Source organism: Mauremys mutica, chromosome 16, assembly GCF_020497125.1.
Source record: "Mauremys mutica isolate MM-2020 ecotype Southern chromosome 16, ASM2049712v1, whole genome shotgun sequence".
Lineage (NCBI taxonomy): Eukaryota > Metazoa > Chordata > Testudines > Geoemydidae > Mauremys > Mauremys mutica.
In genome coordinates, this window is record NC_059087.1 from 4,073,814 (window position 1) to 4,096,915 (window position 23,102).

The following is a 23,102-nucleotide window of genomic DNA, read 5'->3' on the forward strand; positions in this document are numbered from 1 at the left end:
ATCAAACGTTGAGCATTTTAAAAAGCCAGTAGTCTACAGAAAGAGCTCAGTTCACAACACGCAACAAAGCCCGGGGGGTGGAATTTCACACACCTGATCTCCCTCTGCAGCCAGCATCGACAAAGAAACCTCCTGACCAGGGCTTGGATCTGAATAGCAGCTCTCTCTCTCTCTTTCAGCTCTCTCCGCTCCTCACGGGCCTGACGCGCTTTATCGAGGAACTGAGCTTTGGATGACTGTGCTGTACCGAACATTTTGCAACCTTCCACAAAGATGAGATCGGGGGAGGGAAAGGAAGGAGTTACCTGGATGTTAGAATACATGCAACAAGTGTGTTTAGGGAGCTGGGAGTGATATGGACACAACCTATAGCCCCAGGGCAGGTGTGCATGGAAGGACAATTCCCTGCATCGCTCCAAGAGACCTGCTTTGGTTGGTTTGGACAGACTGTGTCCACCTTCAGACAGAGGAAATGAGATGTCCACAGAACACAGAGCATGAGATGGGGCGCCAAAGTACAACGCACACAAGGGCGCCAAAAGCACAATGTGTCAGCAGCACAGTTAACAGGTCTGGTACCAGAACCCCCATCAGCCAGCACATTTGCCTCTCCTACTTCCAAACCTCCATCATCCCCACCAGCTCGTCATGTTCCCACATCAACTTTAATTAGTGTTTATAGAAAATTCTGAAGGGCAGGGGAACAAGGGTGGATAACAACAAAACTGTCTGAAATAAAGGAGGTGATGGAAGGGCCCAGTTTATCCAAGTGGAATCACCCCAGTTTAGACCATGAAACAGCTGTCAAGCATGTTGGGAACCTCCCAGTGTCCCCTTTGGTAAATGGGGACTATATATCATCTTTCTTTGTAAGAAACTTCCCTATACTTCATCTCCCTGCAGTTGATTGACCTGTCCCTCTAGTGAGGGAAGGCTGGAGGCTAGTCCTTCCAGAAAGCCACTTTTGGTGGGGATGAGGTCACCATGCTCCCAGCCACGGAAGAAAGAGGCTGAAACTGGTCTTGAACTCAGCTTCCTCAATGTGATAGCACATTGCTCTGCCCCTAAGTCATCTAGACTGGCCCACTCTATTGCATCTGTAACAGGTGAATTGCTCGGTAAATATTTAGAGACAGTTTCAATATTTATGAAGCAACAATCACAGCCCCAGAGCCTTCAAAGCTCAGATGAATACATTTCTACGGTGTGACTATTAAAGGCAAAGAATTTTTATAAAAACTTTACATAAAACTCACCTGAGGATTTGCTTCTGCAGATGAAATACTGATACTCATCCATATACAAACATGATCCACATCTGCTCTGACTTCAAATAGAGTCTCCCTTTGTTTCTGTAGAGATAAACCAATCAATTCTATATCCGGGGGTGGGGTGGGGGTCATCTATTAATTTCATTTGTTGTTCTAGATGTCTTTGGCTGTACTCACCTACCCAAATCACCCAGCAGCCACACAGAGACAAATGTTGGACAAACCTCAAAACACAGAAAGGTGCATCATGGTTTTGGTCCACCTGCTGCAAGTGGTATGTCTCAAACCTGCTTCGGGGAAGTAAAAAAAAAGTTTCTCTCTCATGTAAAACTCTTCTGCCAGAATTTCCTCATCATTACATTTCATAGCAGAGCTTGACAAATACCATAACAAGAACAAAACACCAGGATTAAGATTATTATGAATATTAACTAATTTATTTCACTAAATCTCCCTGTATACATCTAATCCACCTATCATCATATCTGGCTACCCTGAACCTCAGTTTAACAAGCCTTTTAACAGAGTTTCCAGCTAAGAGAATATGTCACACAGAATCAAGTGCCCCTCCTCCCAGACATACCAGCTTTTGACCCCTCATGTTCTTAGCATCAAGTACCCCCAGATTCTCTACTCACATATGCTCCAACACACAAGGTACCTCCCTGCCTCCAAACATAGCTTCCACCCAAATGTTACAACTCTACCCCCGGGTCACCTCTTTCGCCCAGCACCAGGTCACCCTGCCCCCCGGATCCCCCAGCACCAGATCACCCAACAGAACTCCCCAGACCAGGTCAACCCTCCCTCCCCCACATCCCCCAGCACACTCCTTTCCCTCCCAGAATCCTGCAGAACACACCAGTCCCAGCACACCACTTTCCTCGCCCCCGCCGGGATCCCCCAGCATGCCCCTTCCCCCCACCCCCGGCCAGGATCCCCCAGCGCACCGCCTCCCCCCCCCCGCCAGGATCCCCCAGCGCACCGCCTCCCCCCCCCCCGCCCCCGGGATCCCCCAGCACGCCCCTTCCCCCCCCCCGCCAGGATCCCCCAGCGCACCGCCTTCCCCCCCGCCCCCGCGATCCCCCAGCACACCGCCTTCCCCCCCGCCCCCGCGATCCCCCAGCGCACCGCCTCCCCGCCCCGCCAGGATCCCCCAGCCCACCGCCTTCCCCCCCCCCCCCGGCCAGGACCCCCCCGCGCCCCGCCTCCCCCCCCCCCCGCCAGGATCCCCCAGCACACCGCCTCCCCCCCCGCCCCCGGGTTCCCCCAGCGCACCGCCTCCCCCCCCCCGCCCCCGGGATCCCCCAGCACGCCCCTTCCCCCCCCCCGCCAGGATCCCCCAGCGCACCGCCTTCCCCCCCCCCCGCCCGGTTCCCCCAGCCCTCCCCCTTCCCCCCCGCCCCCGGGAGCCCCCAGCGCACCGCCTTCCCCCCGCCGCCGGGATACCCCAGCGCACCGCCCTCCCCCCCCGCCCCCGCGATCCCCCAGCACACCGCCTTCCCCCCCCCCCGCCCCCGGGATCCCCCAGCGCACCGCCTTCCCCCCCCCCCCGCCGGGACCCCCCAGCGATTCCCCAGCGCACCGCCTCCCCCTACCCCCCCCCCGCCCCCGGGACCCCCCAGCGCACCCCCGCCAGGATCCCCCAGCGCACCGCCTCCCCCTACCCCCCCCCCGCCCCCGGGATCCCCCTTTCCCCCAGGATCCCCCGGGACACGCCCCCCCCGCACTGTCCGACACCCGCTGCACCCTGGCCCAGGGCCCCCCAGACCCCGGTGAGCAGCCGCCTCACATGCCCGCCCCTCAGCGCAGCCGGGGCCGCCTCCGCGAACGCCCGGGGGGGGCAGCACCACCCCCGCCGAGTCCCAGGCCGGGGCAGCAGCCGAGCGCCGTCTGTGCGCCGCGCTTAGTCCCCCGCCCGGGAACGCAGGCCCGGCTCAGCCGGGGCCCCGCTAACCGCTCCCGGGGGCGCCGGGGCCCCGCCAGCCATTGCACGCGGGCACGCCGCCTCCCGTGCCCCCGCGGGCGGGCGGGGGGGCCGGCCGAGGGGAGCGGGCGGGCCCGCGGGCCCCGCGCTTTGCGAGGGCCGAGGGGACATCGGACGGGTTTGGGCGGAGCGCGCTGCGGGGCGGAAGTGAGGTGACCCTGGGACGGAAAATAGGCCGCGAGCGAGGGGCGGAAGTTGCCCTTCCCGCCCCGCCCCGGGTGCTTCCGGTTTCTCCGCGGAGCTGCCTCGGGGACTCGCTTGGGCTTTTCATGGTGAGCGCCGGGGCCGGGTCTCCGCGCAGCGTCGGACACCAGTCGGCCCAGCCCCCTGGGGCGGGAGGGGGCTCCCCGGCGGGCTGCGACTGGCGCTGGGCTGGGCGCGAGGCCCCGAAGAGCGCGGGGGCTGGGCTGGGAGGTCGGGGACGAGGGTCGGGGCGAGGCCCGGGGGACGAGGGTCGGGGCCCGGGCTGCAGTGGGGGGCGGGGCCCGGGCTGCGGTGGGGGGGTGAGGCCTGGGGGGGGGGGAGTCCGGGGGTGAGGCCCGGGGGGGGAGGTCGGGGCCCGGGCTGCGGTGCGGGGGGGGGAGGCCTGGGGGGGGGGGAGTCCGGGGGTGAGGCCCGGGGGGGGAGGTCGGGGCCCGGGCTGGCGCTGCTGGGCAGCGTGGGGCCAGTCGCTGTCTCAGCGCCCCGCGGGGGGGGGGTGCTGCCCCTGCCCCCCCCCAGGCTGGTGCGGAGGCGGGCAGTGCAGTACAGGGGCTGGGTCTATTGTCACTGTCACTCTAGCTGGGGTGGGGGGGTCTCTGCCGGCCCCGCCTCTCTCCTCTGCTACCAGTAGCAAGGAGACACCTCGCTATGCAAAATGGTCCCCTCGTGCCCTGCTGAGCTGCCGGACAGCCTCTGCCCAGGTCCTGCCTGCCAGCTGCAGCCAGCTGCCTCACAGGTCTCGGCACGGCAGCGGAACATGGCGGATTTAAGAGGTGGCTTCTAGCCATGTGTGCAGAAGACTATTTGCCCCAAAGGCTGTAGGACCTCGATGGGTCTGAGGTGACTGTACTTTAGTCATCCCATCCTGGTGCCTTGTAGGAGCCTGAGGCTAACCACAAAGAGGTGATTTGACAGAGGCCTGGTCATGAGTGAGTCAGAGAGCGATATATATATTATGTGACTAACATCTCCTTTTCAGAAGCAGCAAAGAATCCTGTGGCACCTTATAGACTAACAGACGTTTTGCAGCATGAGCTTTCGTGGGTGAATACCCACTTCTTCGCATATAAATTGCACTGCTGCAAAAGGATGCATCTGACGAAGTGGGTATTCACCCACGAAAGCTCATGCTGCAAAACGTCTGTTAGTCTATAAGGTGCCACAGGATTCTTTGCTGCTTCTACAGAACCAGACTAACACGGCTACCCCTCTGATACCTGATCTCCTTTTCAGTCTTTTGACATACAAAAATGCAACTGTATTCAGGTACCTGGAGCAGCTGTCATTTAGCATGTGAGCCCTTCTGCTCTAGAGCTCACAGTCTGAGTCTTATTAGATGATTGATGGGGAAGCTTCTTATCTTAGTTCTCACATATCCACATTTTAAAATGATCTCACAATGTTGCCTCTGCTCAGGAGGGTTCATGATACAGCCTGGATGCTACAGGTTAGGAGAGAGAGGTAGCTCAATGGAACAGTGTGTGGAAAATCTCAAGGCAAGAATAGTAAGAGATTACACTCCATCCTAAATGCATTGAAAGCACTGTGAGTGTAGGGAGATGGGAAGGCTGCAGTCACAAACGCACACACCCTCTCAATTTCAGGAGCACTAAATTCACTTACTAAAGATTTTTTTTCTTGCTGAAATCACAGCCAGTGAGATTTGTAATAGTTTTATGGATCATCCAGTCTGACTCCCTATACGGGTGTGAATGTACTCAAATGCCAGATGATGCCAGAACTAAGCCACTTCCTAGAAGAATTTAAATCGTGTGAGTTTTGAGGTGGAGAGATGAATGCACTTTTTCATCCTTCTACTCAGTTTAGCCACAGTAGATAACTTACAGTTGTAAAATGCTGCCCAGAGTTCACAAAACTCTGCATTGGTTTAGTGTATTTACATTCTTTAGTTGGCTTGTCTAACCCTCAGGAGATTGTATGCAGGGTTTCTTTGTGACTTTAAGTAAAATATTTAAAGCTAGCGAAGAGGAGGAGCTGAGACTGAAATAACACCCACTATGGAAAGTTAAACAGTGGAACCCATGTATAGTGAATTCAGATCAGCTGAAATTGTTTATAGTGAAATAGCATGAAAGTCCAGAATCTTCCATGCACAAGATTTTGTCTCTGGTGCTGTGAATTGAGAGTAGCTGTTTAGTGTGGAAAAAATGTTGGTTTTAAATGCTTCCATTGGGTACAAAGCCATTGTAAACTTGAAGTTAGTTCAGAAAGGGGAAGTAACCTGCTGCATTTAAAAAAAAAAAAAAAAGGTTAAGCATTGGACAGGCAGAGTGAATGCTAATAGGCAATGCTCTGGATTTCAGTTTAGCTTAACTTTGTTCTGTTTGCCATAGGTGCAGGAAACTGGTCAACATGGCATTAAACTACTTACAGGGCAGGTCTCTAGTAAAAAGTCCTGAAACCGTTCCTTAGAGTTTTCCATCTTTTATTACAGAGACAGGCCTAGGAGAAGCAGTTTTCATTCAATGGGAGGGTGTAGGGCAGGGGAGTGGGAGCCAAAACTCCTGGCTTTATTTCCAGCCCTGCCCCTCTCATGTTGTGAGTTTGGGCAAAACATTTCACCTAGGTTCCACCAGCTGCAAAATGGAGATAAGCCTGACAGGATATCGGGAGGCACTGTGAGTTTCCCCGCTGGGGCTATAGAACAGCAGGGGATTAGTATTACCTACATAAAATGTTACAAGGGAGCAGTACATTGTGTGGTACGCAGTGCAAAAGCAGGCCTAATTGGCAACCTCCTTTGTTTTCAGGAAGAGATGTCAGGAGAAAGCGTGGTGAGCTCAGCAGTGCCGGCAGCTGCGACTCGCACCACCTCCTTCAAAGGGACCAGCCCGAGCTCCAAGTATGTCAAACTGAATATTGGTGGAGCCCTCTACTACACCACAATGCAGACCCTGACCAAGCAGGACACCATGCTTAAGGCCATGTTCAGCGGCCGCATGGAGGTTCTCACGGACAGTGAAGGTAAAGAGACACTGTTCACATCACTTAGAGACTCGTGGCAGGGAAAAAAATAACCCTTCAGTCAAGATTGATCAACACATTAGAAAACTGACCGTTGTAGTGAACAAGCTTATCCTAGCCCCAGGCTTCTCTAAGGCATTTGTTGTTGTTTTGTTACTATGGCTAGCAAACTATACAGCTGAGAAAAGCCACGAAACAGGAAAGATTTGAATCTTACTTCTCTGAAGCCATGACCCTCCTCTCGTTAGATTACGGTAAAGTCAAAGGCTCCGGTCAGACCCAGTTGAATAAACTTTTGCTTCCTTCTGAAACACTGAGATGAAAAGTACTCTGTTAGAGGGACTGAGTAGTGTGGTTAGCACAAGGCTTAGGAGTCAGAACCTGCTTTTTGACCTTGAGGCTGAAAGGTTAATTGACGTGTTTGATTTCTCTGTCTGTAATATAGAACTAAAACTTACCTTATGAGGGTTGTGAGCCTTAGTGTATTAAGTGCTTTGGGGATCCTTGGATGAAAGGGGCTATAACTTCATTTTTCATGTGAGGTTACATATTGTTGAATTCTAGAAAACAAACCAATTATGAAATGTAAAGAAGCCACCTGTACTGAGGTTACTGACACCTATTTATGAATTTCTTGCATCTGAATAATTGTGATGTTAGTAATTTACTAGGACATATATGAGACAAGCAAAAAACTACAAATCTGTAAAAGCAGCTAGCAAATGGATCTCTTTAGTCAAGTCCATCTGCAAAGGGATAATTCAGAATGTAATGGGAGAAAATTTGATCTTTTTACATGTACTAATTGTGTGAAGATGCAAGAGAAGTTTCTTCATCTGAGGGCTGTTCAAAACTTTTAGCCCAGTTAAATATCAACATTCCCACCGTGTGGGAGTACCACTGACTTTAATTCCAGGCACAGCTTTCTATTTGTGCTTTGGCATTTTGCCCATTATCTGACCGCTCCCATGTTTGCAGATTTATACACACATTGTCTTTAACAATAGTTCATTAGTAGACTGATCTTAGAGGTTGAAAACTCTTTTCTGTTGATTAGCTTGTTAGTGTATTGAATGTTTGAACTTGTCTTGAGGATGGATTGTGTATTGCTCCTCAACTGGAGCAACTGAACTTAGTTTTCAGTGCCATAGTACGTCTAGTGTGTGTCTAGCGCTGGGGGGAAATAAGTTATGGTTTAAATAAGGCCCTCCGGACGGTTTTCTTGTGAGAGCAGGAAGTGGATTCCCAGCCAATCTGTTTGAAATACAGCACAATTCAATATTTCAGTATTACCATTTTAGCTAGAGTCCCATCTCTAAACAGTTGGGGAAAATAGTCGAGTTTGGTACAGTTTTTGTAGTGGCTTTTGTAAGTATCCAAGTACTATACAGAATTCTAAATTCTTAAGGGATCAGTCTCTTCATCACAAAAAAGTCAGGGATCTCTGCAGTTGGACATTACAGCTATTTAACAGTGCACAACTACTCTACCTAACAGTTTAGGGTAGGAAGCAGAGAGAGTCCCTCTTGTATGGAAAATACAGGGGGAATTATAGGTAGGTAAGCAAGAATATAATTATCCAAGTTGGCCATGATTACTTTTGAAAAAGTCTCATGGGATCATTACTAACCATAGGCTGTTCTATTACATTTCATCTAACACTCTGTACATCCAGTGTCACAGCCCATAATGCCAGTGGAACATTGATTCAGTGCTGATCAAGAGGGAAACGTGCCAGCTACTCAATCATCATTTACTTCCTGTTTAATGACAGCACTAGAATGCAACCTACTGAACGTAATTCATCACCCTGGTTCTTTTGCAGTGGTTTCAGAATTTCAGCCGTGGCACTGAATCAGAAGAATGCTTATAGTGTTAGACAAACATTAATCCTCCCACTATCCCTAGGAGTAGGGAGAGCCCCTTAACTTCTGTTTCCTCATCTGTAACATAGGTGAGTTATTTATCCAAGGCCACACAGCAAGTGAGTTAGAACTGTCATTAAAACTATGCCCTTGCACTGTCCACTCACTACTAAACAAATGCTGCCCAATGCACGGTCTCAGAGCTTCACCCAGAATGCTCTGGGTCGATACAGTACAAGTGCTATTACAATGTGTCCTTAAAATAGGAAATCCACTTTTCTATGTGTGGACAGATTCTCTGCCCTGCCAGCAGGGAAAAGTTGAAGGTACTACTGCCAAGGGTATAAGGCCATCTGGATCTGACCCTGTTAAACACCATGTTTGCTTTGCTGTGACTGTCACAGTTTGTGGTGTAGGAATGCCTCATTTGCCCGTTTGTGCTGGTGTTTCGGGGGATTTTAGCATTTCTTGCACGTTGAAATGAGATCCTCCTGCTGCAGTAGCTAATGTTTTATCTTCCACTGCCTGGTTTTACTTGGAAGTGTTAATGGAAACCAGGACAATAGCATCATGGTGTTTAAAGGAAACTACCCTTATCTCAAAGCCTTCAAATACTGTGTTCTTCAGTCACACCCAAAATCTGGCACAAAATAGGAAGTGTTTTTCAGGAAAAGCAACTAGATTCTTTGAGGAAAATTACAGAGTAAAGTTTTTAAACTTGTGGAGCATTTCACACTGAGAATCCTGTTCTAAGTAAATGATCATATGGCTTCTGTCACCATAGTATGACACCCCTCCCCCAATTTACAATAGAAATAATATACATCTTCTCATCCTGGAGGAGAAATAGCTACAGTGTAGATTCTTTTCAGTTTCCAGATTTAATCTGGAAGCTAAAGCAACTTGTATATTTCAAAATCTACATTTTACTGGAGTAGCAGGATAGAGGTTGGGGAAAGACACTAGTCTCCCACAAAAGCCCCCGGAATTCTCTGTGCAACATGAATTCCTAGTCTCCCCAGCTGTTCTAAAATATGTTTTTAGATTTTAACGAGAGACCAGATTTCATTAGTATGCTTTACACAAGAGCCTCGTGAATACCCCCAAGTAATCTAATGCCAAGATATGATGTTATTTGTTAAGACTTGGCTAGAAGGAGCTGCTTGCTTTAGTATTGGTGTTTGGGAGCTATCACTTCAATTCTTTGTGTAACAAAAGTTAAACTCCCATGCTTCCCGTTGTGTCTATTTATGGTTCCTGAGGATATTTATTCCTGCCTGATTAGTGGATCCCAAAACATTTTGTAAAACAACAATTATTAAAATAAAGCTTTATAAGACTGCAGACTACAGATGAAACCTGCTTTCTTAGCTCTGCAGCAGCCAAGCTGCGGGGGTGGCAGTGGGGCTCACTTTCCTGGTAAATCTCTCCTTTTTGCAGCACATTTCAGCTGATTAGTAAGAACAAAAGCACCTGTAAGTCAGTGATGGAGTTGTTAAATGTGGTGTTTAGCAACCCAGCACCATTTTGCACTTTAAAGCATTTTCTCATCCTTGCTACAGCTGCCTGGGCCATTAGGAAGGTAGCATTCCTACAGGTTTACGGCTAGGGAAACCAAAGCAGAAGTTAACTTTTCCAAGTCCAGAGAAGGCATCACAGCTGGGATGAGAACCGAGGAGTTATTGACTGCCAGTCCTGTGCCCAGAATGCATCTGTTCTCCCTATACCATCCCCCCTACGCAATTCCAATTCATCAAGTCACTGGCTCCATTTGGTCTGTGATAGCTCTCGGGTTTTGGGAGGATGGCGTTTTCTGTGCCCTCTCCCCCTTACAGCGGAGTGCAGCCGTTCCCAAGACAATGCCAGTGGCCAGTGGTCCTCATTTCTGCCGTGGCCCCTATATATGTTGTACTAGGCCCAGTAATTTGGGACAATGGTAGTTTGATTCCTTTGTCAATTTGCAACAAGCATCTGTAAATCAGGTCTGTGTAATCACCCTAACTTCCTAGTACATTCCTCCCACGCCCTCTGACGCTGCAGTCCTAACCACGCAGCACCCCAGTGTAAGGGGGGGAACAGAGAAACGTGCAGAGTAGAGGGCTAGTGACTCTCTTGCTAATTAGGCCATCAGGAGGAAAGGCCTACATTCAGCTCGGGCTGGAGAATTAACCACGTCATCAGAGTTTTAGCAGTAATTTCATTAATTGAAGCCATGTGGTACATGCTTTACCCTACTTTTCCCTTATTTGTCTAAAATATGAGTCCTTCCCCACAAGCGTTTCCTGAGTACATTCTTGAGTCAAAGCCCATAAAAATGGCCGCCTGTTTATGGAAACTTGAGCTGGACATTGCATAATGCCTTTCTGGGCCCTTTGGTCGGCTTCAGGAGATGCACTGCTGTTGCGTGGAGATGAAATATGAACTTCTTATTCAGATTACGGGTGCCGTATAGTCTATTCTAAATTCTGCTGAAGCTTTGTTTCCCTTTCTCTCTGGTATCCCTATTCAGTACTGGTGAGTAATGTGCCTTTTAGCAGGTGGTCTTGTAAAGGAAATGCTACAATGTGTAGGACGATCTCACGCGTCACTCGTACTGCTCACATACTCCCGTTACATCTTCAAAGCACTTTAAAAACATTCATCTGCTAATCAATTTGCTGTTCCCATTGAATGTCAGTTGGGAATAAGGAAGATGAAATGGGACTTGCAAGGATTCTGCTGAACTCCGTAGTATCCGTGTCTTACTCATCTCTTAGCTTCTTTCTCACCCTTCTTGCATGAATGCTGCTTGGGGGCAGCAGGATTATTTCCAATGCAAATCTGCCATTGTTTTTAAAAAATAAAGCATCTGAAGGGGCAGGCACTCCCAAGCCCCCCTTCCGTACCAGTGTGCGGGATGCGGAGGGGAAAGCATTTCATCAGGGTCCTGCAGGGGATGGGAGAAAATAAATGTTCTTTAAAACAACACCAGTCTTTCCTGCATGCTGGGAGGAGTGGTCTGTCCCAGAACAACCACTAAATACCAGCGTGATGGGGATTTTGCTTAGGTTCACCATTCTCTTGTTTGTGCACAGTAAGGGCTCTAAGGCATGAGAGAGCCAGCTGTAACAGGTGGGACTCCTGGGTTCTGTCCCTGGCTCTGCCCTTGACTGACTGTAGGTCCCTCAGGGTAAAACGCCCAGGGCTGGCCTGGGTCAGCTGACTTAGGCCGGGACTGTGGGGCTATAAAACTGCTTCCTTAGATGTTTGGGCTAAGGGACCCTCCCCGCAGGATCTCAGAGCCTGGGCCCCAGCCAAAACCCAAACATCTCCACTGCAGTGTTATAGCCTCACAATCTGAGCCCCACCGGACCGAGTCCGCTGCCTGGGCCAGCCGCCGATGGCTTAGTGCAGTGTAGACATACCGCTAGACTCCAGTTAGCTACCTGGGAATCCTTGGTTTTGCCCTATTTGGCTGTCTCTTAGCTGTAGTTATAGAAAATCTGCCCTGGTGGGGGTGTGGGTGGGGTTGGGTGTTTGAGGGCAGCAGGGGCAGTCCAGGGTTGAAGTATGCTAGCAGGTCCAACAGAGCAGACAGGATTCCAGGAAAAGAAGTTGCGGGGGGGGGGGAGGGAAGAGAAAAACTAAGTTTAATTTGATGGTGGGAATTTTGTTTTGCTACCACTTCAGCTAACTGATGGTCAGTGGCTTGGGAGTTGAAAGATAGAGTGAGCTTCCTCCCTCCACCTCCCCCGCACCCGCTTGAAGACATGTTGGGGGAGATAGAGACGCACAGAGAATTCCCTGTAGAAGTACAGCCTGCTGCTGTTCCAGCTGCCAACTCAAGCAGAGAGATGGGGGATTTTGGAGCCTCTCAGCAGGATGTGCTCAGTGCACCAGCATGAGGCAATGTTCTGGGGAGAGGCTCCTCTGCGCAGAGCTGCAGCGTGTTGCACCACGTTCTGGCCAGCTGGGGTTGGGAAGAGGGAGGGTGGTGGACTCTTTGCCTAAGTCTTTCCCTTCCCGCTGTTCAGCTGTACTCTGCTTTATCCCTTCCAGGCTGGATTCTGATTGACCGCTGTGGCAAACACTTCGGGACAATATTAAATTACCTGCGTGATGGGGCCGTGCCTCTTCCCGAGAGCCGGAGAGAGATTGAAGAGCTGCTGGCTGAGGCAAAGTATTACCTGGTTCAGGGTCTGGTGGATGAGTGCCAGGCAGCTCTACAGGTAGGTGTGCAGTCTTTAGCATGGAGCTAGTGAGACGCCTGGTCACCAGCCAGTGCCAGTGGCTTGAGCTTGTTCCATCAGCCAGCCTTTCCTTACGCCCTCCGAGTATTTCCTCTGATTAATCCCACTTCCTGCCCTGTCCGCAGGAAGCAGTGAAAAATGAGTCCCTGCTCCTTTGCTTGATGTGGATTGTTCAGGCTGTAAGGGGTTAGGAAAGAGCAAGTATTTTTCTGGACAAATAATTCCTTTCTCTGTGTCTAGTGAACTTTAAACATGGCATCATGGGGTTCCAGGTGTATGTACTTGTCAGATCAGATCAGCTTACAAATAAAGATTGTTAAAACTGCCAGCACCACGAACACCCTTGGGATCCCACTGTCAAGCTGGGCTCTTTCCTGCTTGCTCATCACCAGTATAAGATTCTACAGGCCTGTTCTGTGACCCTAACACCCTCGTGGAGTGCTGATGGCAGAGAAGTGTAGTCAAAGGCATAAGGTGCTTTGCTCCCCCAGGAGCAGCAGCAGCTGGGGGGGACCCCAGCAGCCATTGCATGGTTGCTTAGGGTCTTCTGCACGCATCTCTTCCTGCCCAAAGTCTTTGGCAGGGGTGGAGTAGGCCTGTCAAAGCAGTGGGTCTTGGAGTTAACAACCTGTTGAGATGCATTAGACAGTTAACTCCTCTGAGCCATTGTTTGTTTCAGGCTCTCTGCAGACTCAGGCAGGCATCATTACATCAGTTATGCTCAGATCACATTTTTCCATAAATGAGTTAGGAACCTTTTTAAATGAAGAAGTTGGGCATCTAGAGTCACATGACCCCAGAAGGCAGGGCCTTAGGCACAGGCCTATGGCGCATTAATGCGGTCCTGGGGATGGAGCCCAGGCTCCCCAGAGCACCTCAGCAGCTGTTCATGTACCTCTTCCCCTCATGGGGGAGTATCTAATGCCCCTGTTCCCAGCATGCCTACACAAAGGAACATAGCTATCTCATCCGGTCAGCTCACTGCTCCATCAAGTCCTCTTCGCTCAGACAATGGTGAGTCACCACTCCATCTGCATCGCAGTAGCTAACCCCAGGCTTCAATATGAGAGAAGGCTCGATGGTCCCCTGCATTTTGTTCAAAGGCCCTACCGTAGATTTCCATTCACCTGCTGCATTTGACAGACTGTCTTGTTTCAGCAGAACAAAGATGCATACGAGCCATTCTGCAAAGTGCCAGTCATCACTTCTTCTAAGGAAGAGCAAAAACTTATAGCAACATCCAATAAGGTAAGGAGGAGCAGGCTGTGCTTGGTCCTTGGGGGAAGTTTGCACACATCCCGATTACAGCTAGGCAGAGCTCACCAGCCAGAGTGACAGAGATCTTGGAGTCATCGTGGATAGTTCTCTGAAGACAACCATGCAGTGTGCAGAGTCAGTCAAAAAAGCAAACAGGATATTAGGAATCATTAAAAAAGGGATCGAAAATAAGACAGAGTATCTTAGTGCCCTTATATAAATCCATGGTACGCCCACAGCTTGAATACTGCATACAGATGTGGTGGTCTCATCTCAAAAAAGATACACTGGCATTAGAAAAGGTTCAGAGAAGGGCAACGAAAATGATTAGGGGGTTGGAACAGGTCCCATATGAGGAGAGATTAAAGAGGCTTGGACTTTTCAGCTTGGAAAAGAAGAGACTAAGGGGGGATATGATAGAGGTATATAAAATCATGAGTGGTGTGGAGAAAGTGAATAAGGAAAAGTTACTTATTTGTTCCCATAATATAAGGACTAGGGGCCACCAAATGAAATTAATGGGCAGCAGGTTTAAAACATAAGAGGAAGAAGTTCTTCACACAGTGCACTGTCAACTTGTGGAACTCCTAGCCTGAGGAGGTTATGAAGGCTAGGACTATAACAGGGTTTAAAGGAGAACTAGATAAATTCATGGAGGTTAAGTCCATGAATGGCTATTAGCCAGGATGGATAAGGAATGGTGTCCCTAGCCTCTGCTTGTCAGAGGGTGGAGATGGATGACAGGAGAGAGATCACTTGATCATTACCTGTTAGGTCCACTCCCTCTGGGGCACCTGGCAGTGGCCACTGTCGGCAGACAGATACTGGGCTGGATGGACCTTTGTTCTGACCCGGTACGGCCGTTCTTATGTCAGCTGACTCTTTGGAATGTGGCCCACTAGTTTGCAGAATTGTGCATGCTCAGGAACCCATCTGTTAACTTGTGAGTCTGAAAGCTGGTACTTGGTCTCTCTGCAGCCTAGTTATTCCGTCTGAATTAGAAGTGAAACAGCTTTTCAGCTAGGTCTTTAAATGGGTCTGTATTTAAAAAAAAATGCATCTTACAGTGTGGGCCTTCCCTGCCTCACGTATTCAGATCAAGTCGGTAGGGAGGACAGGTTGACTTAGGGCATCAGTAGTGGGCTACAGAGCCTTTCACCTGTCTCACCAGCCCAATAGTCACTGATAGCTGCCTGCCATGAAATGTTAGTGGCTCCTGTTCCCATTAGACACGTGTGCACTCTCCTGCCTGCTATTCCTTCTCCCCCCCCCCCAAAAAAAGCCACCACAGCAGGCATTAATTGGGGGTCTCAGCAGAGGCATAAAGGACTGATCTGGTCACCGCAGCCCAGGGACATCAGGGTTAAGGCACGCTGTGGGGGAAGCTTGTGCTGTACCTGTCCTGGGGACACAGGGCTGCCACGCTAGCACCAGGCAGCAGCCTCAGCGTCACTTCCACAAATGGTGGGTGTACGCACAGTACTATCACTTCATATGACCCCTTCTCTGCTACCGGGGCGTGCAGCTGTACTACAGCCAGTAAATTGTGCTTCCTGTATGTTTGTTTTCTTCCAGCCAGCAGTAAAGTTGCTGTATAACAGAAGTAATAACAAATATTCCTACACCAGGTAAAAACTTCCATTATCAGTTATTAATTTCCAGTTGAAACTGTACATTTAAGTCTGAAATCAGATTCCAGGAGAAGGGGCTTTTCCCTTTACTGAGTGTGTGTCGTTGACATATGCAGTAAGCACTTTTCCTGCGTAGTTTGTGGAGTCCCTGCTAACAGGGGTTAGCTTTCCACGGGAGAAGTTTCCATTTCTAAGTGCACACTTGCAGCAATAAAGAGCTTTCTCTTTAATACCCAGCTGTGACCTGCAGGGGTTCCATGGCAAAATGATGCCCTGTCTTCTGCATGGCCTGCAGCATTCTTACCTACAGAGTTGGCAGTTGGCCAGGAGACAGAGGGCTGTGCCTATGTGGCTCTCAGTTGGGCAGGCGTGGCTCTCATCCTCATATGTGACAGTATCTAACTCATCACAGCACTGGCCCAATCCAGCTAATGCTAAACTTTAGCAGATAGACTAGGTTAGTTGAGGGATGGATCCTAAAGCGGTTACTCCCAGCACTGATGCTGTATTACACTCTGCACCTTCAGCTGCAGGCTCTCTCCCCTAATACGGTGAGTGATTCTAAGTGGGATGAAGCAGCCCCAGAGCTCAAGTCTAAACACAACCTTGATGGTTGGTACAGTAAATAAAGGGAGGCAGGACATCTAGACCTCCAGCGGCCTGAATCTCCTTAGTTATTTCCTCTGCATGGCATTAACTCTGTTTGACTGATGCCCTGTTCTCTTGCAGTAATTCTGATGACAACATGCTGAAGAACATCGAGCTGTTTGATAAGCTGTCACTGCGGTTTAACGGGAGAGTCCTCTTTATTAAGGATGTGATAGGAGATGAGATTTGCTGCTGGTCTTTCTATGGACAGGGGCGTAAGATTGCTGAGGTCTGCTGCACCTCCATTGTCTATGCTACTGAGAAGAAACAGACAAAGGTAGGGATAAAACTCATTCATGCAACCTAGTAGCTGCTGTAAGAGTAATGTCCTGACTTCTGTTTTGAAGCCTCCCTTTAATAGCTCTCCCCTCCCTAGAGCATCCACTATACCTTAAAGAGGAGAGGGCAGAGAACAAATCAAACTAATAAGTTCTGTGGGACAGGGATAATCTTGTGCTTGTGCATAGCACAATAGGGTACTAACTTCCAGGTGCTATCACAATACAAATAAATGCAAGCTCTGATCTTTAAACCCACTCATGCACTCACCCAGGTTCACTTATTTAACATATAAAGATACTTCATGAAAACCAGTATATTCTGTTCACATACAATCTTACCTTGTGCAGAAAGAATCTGCCTTTTTGTGGTAATGCTCATGTCTGAGAACACTGGACGTTGGACATCTGAGGCTGAAAGCCAGTAGGTGGAGCACAGAAACATAGATCATGAAGAGTTCCTCTTAATAGCTTGTAACGTTTTTGCAAGATTTCACACTTCCTGCAGAGTACCACCACCCAAGAATAATGGAGAGGATTTCTTAACTACCAAAGGGTACATAAAAACTGTAGGGCTAGGCTGACATTTAAGCCAGCCTGGAATGAGTAAGATTGATTTTGCTTCTCCTAAACTAGCTGTTTTGGGCACTCAGGTGGAGTTCCCAGAAGCCCGAATTTATGAAGAGACACTGAACATTTTGCTTTACGAGGCTCAGGATGGACGAGGACCTGACAATGCGCTTCTGGAGGCTACAGGAGGGGCAGCGGGCCGCTCTCATCACCTGGATGAGGATGAGGAGCGGGAGCGCATTGAACGTGTGCGAAGGATTCATATTAAGCGTCCAGATGACAGGGCACATCTTCATCAGTGAGGAGTGACAGCTGCAGACTGCACAGCCCTCTTGGGAAAGCTGTGGCCTGGCCTGCTCCATTATTTACAGTTGATGACCAGTCAATTTATTTATGTTCAGTGAAGTCTACCAGACTAGATTTTGGGGTATTTAACGTGAAGTAGAGCTATTAGAGGAATAAAGAAGGTATCAAGGGTCAGATCAATGCATTTGGTGTAATGTCTCTGAATTTTCAGCACTCCTTTTGCTGCTGTTTTGTGGTTAGAGGGGAAGAGTGTTCTCTTCCTTCTGCCTTTTAGTATTTATTCTGCACTTTCTCTAGGATTTTCAAAGAGCTGTCCACCTTCCCTACATCCCCTCTGAACCTACTGTACATGAGAGATGCTATGCTGTGCCACAGCGATGCTAAAGAAACTAACCCCATCTGCTTCAGCACTTTCTCCACTGTCCTCCCTGCTGGACCTTTAAGGGGGAAGGCACCTTAGATAGAAGTGCTTCAGCCTCGCTTTCAGAAGATGAGGTTCTAGGGACTCTAGCTTCCCGCCAGAATCGAGTTGCTTTGCGTGGTTTGAAATAGCAGTGATACTGTTTCAGAACCAGACCTGCTCTGGGGCTAGGTCTTGCTGGTTGGCAGAGACTATTTTTTGTTGTTTAGTGCTGGCAGCTACTCAGACTCAAGTTCAAAATTCAGGCAGTATGTTAAAATGAGCTGGTTATGGCATCCCCTGCTTGAGCTTTGTGGTAATGGTTCAGTGAAAGTGATATGCTAGGGCCTAGTGGAGAACCCTCAGCTTTTTTATGGCGGGGTTCAAGGGTGGGAGATTTATGCTTTATGTAAATGGAGGGATAGGAATCAGACTTTAGGGGTTTAGAGAGGGTCCCATACGAGGAAAGATTAAAGAGGCTAGGACTCTTCAGCTTGGAAAAGAGAAGACTAAGTGGGGATATGATAGAGGTATATAAAATCATGAGTGATGTTGAGGAGAAAGTGGATAAGGAAAAGTTATTTACTTATTCCCATAATACAAGGACTAGGGGTCACCAAATTAATAGGCAGCAGGTTTAAAACAAATAAAAGGAAGTTCTTCTTCACGCAGCGCAGTGTCAACTTGTGGAACTCCTTACCTGAGGAGGTTGTGAAGGCTAGGACTATAACAATGTTTGGTTAAAAGGGGACTAGATAAATTCATGGTGGCTAAGTCGATAAATGGCTATTAGCCAGGATGGGTAAGAATGGTGTCCCTAGCCTCTGTTCGTCAGAGGATGGAGATGGATGGCAGGAGAGAGATCACTTGATCATTGCCTGTTAGGTTCACTCCCTCTGGGGCACCTGGCATTGGCCATTGTCGGTAGACAGATACTGGGCTAGATGGACCTTTGGTCTGACCCGGTACGGCCATTCTTATGTTATGTTCTTATGACTTGCATAACACTTTACCTAAGGTATCCAGGATTTCTACTGTAGTCAGTCACCATTTAACATTTACTCTTAAATGCACAATGTAATTTGAAGTTCATGCTAGATGACTGTTTTTCCACTTTCTCCTGAATCAATAGGGATGTTTTCTTTACAGCTGCCCTAGATAACTCCCTCATGGGCTACTACTAACACCATGTAATCCTAGTCTAAATATGGAGCTAATTACACATTTGCTCATAGTTGGAGTTCTATAAGGGATACCAGAAGCTTTACCTCTAGTGCTGATATACTGGTGCCTACTGGGGAGAAACGGGTGGCCATCCCTTTGTGTTAATATCTCCAGCTATTCTTCACTGTCTATCACAGCATATTCTAGGCCATCTGGAAGAAAATTGCTATAATAATCTCTAGAATACTATATAGACCTTTACACTTTCTAAGATTGCTCTTCTGTTGCAAATAATGTTTTATCTACCTCCTAGTCTCTTGTTGCATAGTAGAGAGTCAAGTAGAAGTGATGGTGGAGGTTCATATATTATTCAGAGGGAGTGGATGTTATTAAAAATAGCCAGAGTTAGTTCGTTCTAAGTTTTGGAAGGAATATAAAGCCTCATGCTTCAGGGATTTGAATGAGACCTTCACACAGGGCAGATTGTCCGTCGTCTTCTGTTGTAGTTTCTTGCAGCTTCTGCTGATGCAGAATGGTATTGGCCTCTCTTGGAGTTTGGATGATGGACTAGCTGGAGCACCTGTCTGGCGATTCCTGTTTTCCAGTAATGTGGCTAGCGGGAAGTCTGACAAAAGTAACGGTTATACCGTAAAATTAGTATAGACCTGATATCACTTAGCATTTGTCAGAGGAATATTAGTTTTAAAGGCATCGCTATCTTGGTTAGTGTCACTAGCTGTTGCTCCTCTAAAGTAATGGCTGGTAGGAATGGTATAAAGCCATACATACACCTGCTTGTAGGGATTACTGGACAATCAATATTTTGACTTGTTTATTCAAGGGTACATCATGCCTAGGAAAGTGAGCGTGGAGACTGCTTTTCAGAGGCAACTGTCTTTCAGCCAAAGATGATTTTCATGGTACAGCTCTGTTTCTAGTGCCTGTCTTCTAGACCCTCAAACATTAACTTTCTAGTAGTAAAGTTTTCTGTAAAGAGGTCACTGTGGTAAAGCTAGTTTCAAACCAAACAGTCAGTGTAGCATCTTGAACTGTGTGTAACTGACAGATGTGGGCTTAAAGTGCAATCAGATCAGTGTTTTGTATGTAGATACCGTAATACCCACCCACCCCCCTCCACTTGTCTAAGATTAGAGAAGCCCTGTTAGGGTCCAGTGTTTAAGCTAGGCTATTCATTTTAATCTCAAGTCTGTACTGACCAAGGCAATGGTTTGTCTGCCACAGCTACATGTGTTTTTTGATTTTTAAAACTCTTGTCACACTGAAGGAAGATGTGTTCCTCCTCCCTCCCCCCATCATTGTTCAGTTGGGGGGATTGTTATCTACAAGCATTGCGGGGGGGGTGGGGGGGGGGTGAAGGAAAAAAGCCTCTGCTCTAGTGAACTGCACACTTCTGTATTTCCAATACTCTGTACTTTGAGATTTTACATGTTTAAGAATTTAGCCCCTGTTTACTAAAGCACAACCCACCACTGTTACAGGGCTGACTGGTCAGTTGTGTAGAGGAGTGAGTGACGTGAAATCTACATTTTCTGTCAAGAGGTCCAATCTCTCCTGCTGTCTTTGCTAGTGCTATTGTACCAAGCCAGCTGTGTTTGCAGCATACAGATATCACTACACATTCCTGAATGAGAAGGAAGCTAACAGCATTTCTATTTCTACTGTGATGAGCCCCGAGAAGAAGGAAAATATACAAGACTGTCTGTTACACTTGGAGCTTAGTGTAAATACAGTGGCTTAAATTGTACCACCCAGGATTAGAAATCTAATAAACAAAGCTTTCTAAAAACACCACCTTTCCCCAGCCCTTTTTAATCAGACTAAAAAGGTGGCATTTTCCCCTCTTTAAGAGCTGTTAAGTTATATTAATACAGCTCAAGCAAAGGAGAAGGGTTTTAAAAAACCTATCTTAGTCAGAAGGAAGGATTGAGTTGCTGTGACACCAGTTCAGTACATTCTTGGTTTAGCTCACTAATTGCCTTAGTTATGCAATACAAGTGTACCATTGTCTTGTCCGTTAGAAAATAATGTGCAGTGTGTGATCTGATCTGACTGTAGTTATGGACGGGACCACAACCCTCTGAGGCTATGACCTCAGAGGGCCTCCCTCATGCCGCAGCATGGAACAAAGCATCCTCTATAGCACAAAGCTTATTAAAATAGGGTAGAAGTTTCAACAAAGCCTTAATTATGCTGCAGAATATTAACCACCAGCCAGGGCCTGAAGACCAGCAGAAAGGTGGCCTTTAGATTGTATTGGAAGCCTTAAACACAACCCCTTAGCTGTTAGCACACAGCTTTCATCTTCTGCATACTTTACAGACACTGACAAGTCCATCTTAGTACCAGCCTCACTGTGCTTTAAAATAGATCTCCTGACAACACAGCTGGCTTGGGATAGTTTCACTAACTTACAGGCTTTCAATACCATCTTGAGAGCACACTTTTCTTTTCAAGGGTGAGCTGTTTGAGCAGCCTCATTGAGGCCAAGGGATCATACAGAAAGCCTTTGCCTCTACAACTTTCCTGAGATGAAGAGAGAGGCAGTTTGTATGTAACTAAGGTCACCCCCAGTTGGTAACAAGCAATATCTCAACCAGCAGCTGCAAGAGAGCAAGGCAAAGTGCATAACTGTTTCAGGCTCATGCCCAGGTCATGGTTTCCAGTATGTAATACACGCAGTAATACTGGCAATACAGAGTGCAGCGGAACCAGTTATTCATGGAAATGTCTTGTCCTTTAAGGTAAAGCAGCAAAGCTCAAAGCTGCACCTTGTTTTTAATCTTAAGGCTGGTTCACTGAGTGTTCTTCGTGCCCTGGGTTACACTGAACATACAGCACTAGTAAGCTCATCTGCTTTGTACAATCACCAACTTTGTATAGCTATGCACAAAAAGCTTAAGCTGGATTCCTATGTATGGTTGTGTATGCAGTATGTACTAGAGTTGGTTTGATTATATGCAAAATAAATTAGAAATGTTTCATATTTACATCCCTATTGATTGTTGTTTCTCTTTAAAATTGACCCTCGTCTTATCTGGCTGGCTCCCATAGCAAGTGCTTTTTTAGGGAAAGCTAAATCACGTTATAGTCTCCCTCTGGATTGATTGTTTTACCTTTCCATACTGATTGTAGTTGAATAGCTGGTTAATCCAGACTCTTCCCCCTTCAGTCAGTACAGCAGCAGGATTTAGAGGCAGCAAGTCAAGGATATGCAGTCTGTGGCTTCAGGCCATCCCAAGCAGATCTTGGTATTCTCTGCTTTGACGGAGCAAGAGGAGGAGTACTTGCCTCATACTTCGCAGCATAGGGAGCGCTGAGCTAGCAAGAACCATCTTTAATACATCTGCAGAGCCTGGGGAAGAGGGAAAGGAGAAATACCCACCGACCCCGCCATAGCTGCCACCACCACACCTCTGAGCTAGAAGAGTGGCCAATCAGGAGCTGCATTCATTCCCTCTAGAACAGTGTTCAACTTGTTTTCATTTGTGGACCCCTAAATATTTTTCAAATTGAGGCATAGACCCCTTTGGAAATCTTAGTCTGCTGCGCCCTGCGCCTCCCACCCCCCCAGGAGTCTGCAGCCGATCGGCTGAAAACCACTGCTCTACCAGATTCACTTTCCAAGCAGCTAGAGAAGGTAGTTTTGTCTCAGTGAGAGGAGACAGTTGAAGACTCTGCCAGTCAAGGGATTGTGCTTTGTTCAGAAACAGATTGGAATTAGAAAAGGTTCAGAAAAGGGCAACAAAATTGATTAGGGGCATGGAACGGCTTCTGTATGAGGAGAGAATAATAAGACTGGGACTTTTCAGCTTAGAAAAGAGATGACTAAGGGGGGGATCTGATAGAGGTCTATAAAATCATCACTGGTGTGGAGAAAGTAAATGAAGTGTTATTTACTCATAACAAGAGCTAGGGCTCACCAAATAAAATTAAGAGGCAGCAGGTTTAACAAACAAAAAGGAGGTCTTTTCCACACATCACACAGTCAACCTGTGGAATTCCTTGCCAGAGGAGGTTGTGAAGACCAAGACTATAACAGGGTTAACCAAAAGAACTAGTTACGTTCATGGAGGATAGATCCATCAATGGCTATTAGCCAGGATGGGCAGGGATGGTGTCCCTAGCCTCTGTTTGCCAGAAGTTGGGAATGGGCAACAGGATGGATCACTGATTCCCTGTTCTGTTCATTTGCTCTGGGGCACCTGGCATTGGCCACTGTGGGAAGACAGGATACTGGGCTAGATGGACCTTTGGCCATTCTTACCTTCTGTTGTTTCAACTCAATTAAA

General features: G+C 48.0%; 2 protein-coding genes across 7 annotated transcripts in view; one reads left to right on the forward strand and one right to left on the reverse strand.

Annotated features, from left to right (window-relative positions):
- The window catches only part of UBE3B (ubiquitin protein ligase E3B), a 33,623-nt gene extending 31,691 nt beyond the window's left edge, over window positions 1-1,932 (reverse strand). The window contains exons 1-4 of one of the 2 annotated variants that reach the window (XM_044989729.1): window positions 1,910-1,932; window positions 1,449-1,561; window positions 1,257-1,352; window positions 94-262 (exon numbers count right to left, since the gene is read on the reverse strand). In XM_044989729.1, coding sequence (XP_044845664.1) covers window positions 94-262; window positions 1,257-1,299 — 212 coding nt within the window. In that variant the 5' untranslated portion in view covers window positions 1,300-1,352; window positions 1,449-1,561; window positions 1,910-1,932. The remainder of the gene's footprint in view (window positions 1-93; window positions 263-1,256; window positions 1,353-1,448; window positions 1,562-1,909) is intronic. The other variant, XM_044989730.1, reaches the window with a different exon arrangement.
- On the forward strand, window positions 184-17,340 carry KCTD10 (potassium channel tetramerization domain containing 10). 5 transcript variants are annotated; one of them, XM_044989731.1, is made up of 8 exons: window positions 184-570; window positions 1,429-1,545; window positions 6,231-6,444; window positions 12,348-12,517; window positions 13,697-13,786; window positions 15,371-15,423; window positions 16,156-16,351; window positions 17,006-17,340. In XM_044989731.1, exons 2-8 carry the CDS (start codon window positions 1,429-1,431, stop codon window positions 17,222-17,224), a joined length of 1,059 nt encoding a protein of 352 aa, XP_044845666.1. In that variant the 5' UTR covers window positions 184-570; the 3' UTR covers window positions 17,225-17,340. The 5 variants fall into 5 exon arrangements, with proteins under 5 accessions (XP_044845666.1, XP_044845667.1, XP_044845670.1 ...); XM_044989732.1 differs by having other exon boundaries at window positions 13,700-13,786; XM_044989735.1 differs by lacking the exons at window positions 184-570; window positions 1,429-1,545 and adding an exon at window positions 3,433-3,530.
- Window positions 17,341-23,102: the final 5,762 nt, after the last annotated feature.

What these genes read in the sequence shown, in the direction of transcription:
- KCTD10 (XM_044989731.1), top strand. Translation starts at nt 1,429, where the DNA reads ATGTCTTTGGCTGTACTCACCTACCCAAATCACCCAGCAGCCACACAG. An exon ending in AGTGCCAGGCAGCTCTACAG is followed by an intron (nt 12,518 to 13,696) that starts GTAGGTGTGCAG and finishes GTCTTGTTTCAG; the next exon opens with CAGAACAAAGATGCATACGA. An exon ending in CTGAGAAGAAACAGACAAAG is followed by an intron (nt 16,352 to 17,005) that starts GTAGGGATAAAA and finishes TTGGGCACTCAG; the next exon opens with GTGGAGTTCCCAGAAGCCCG.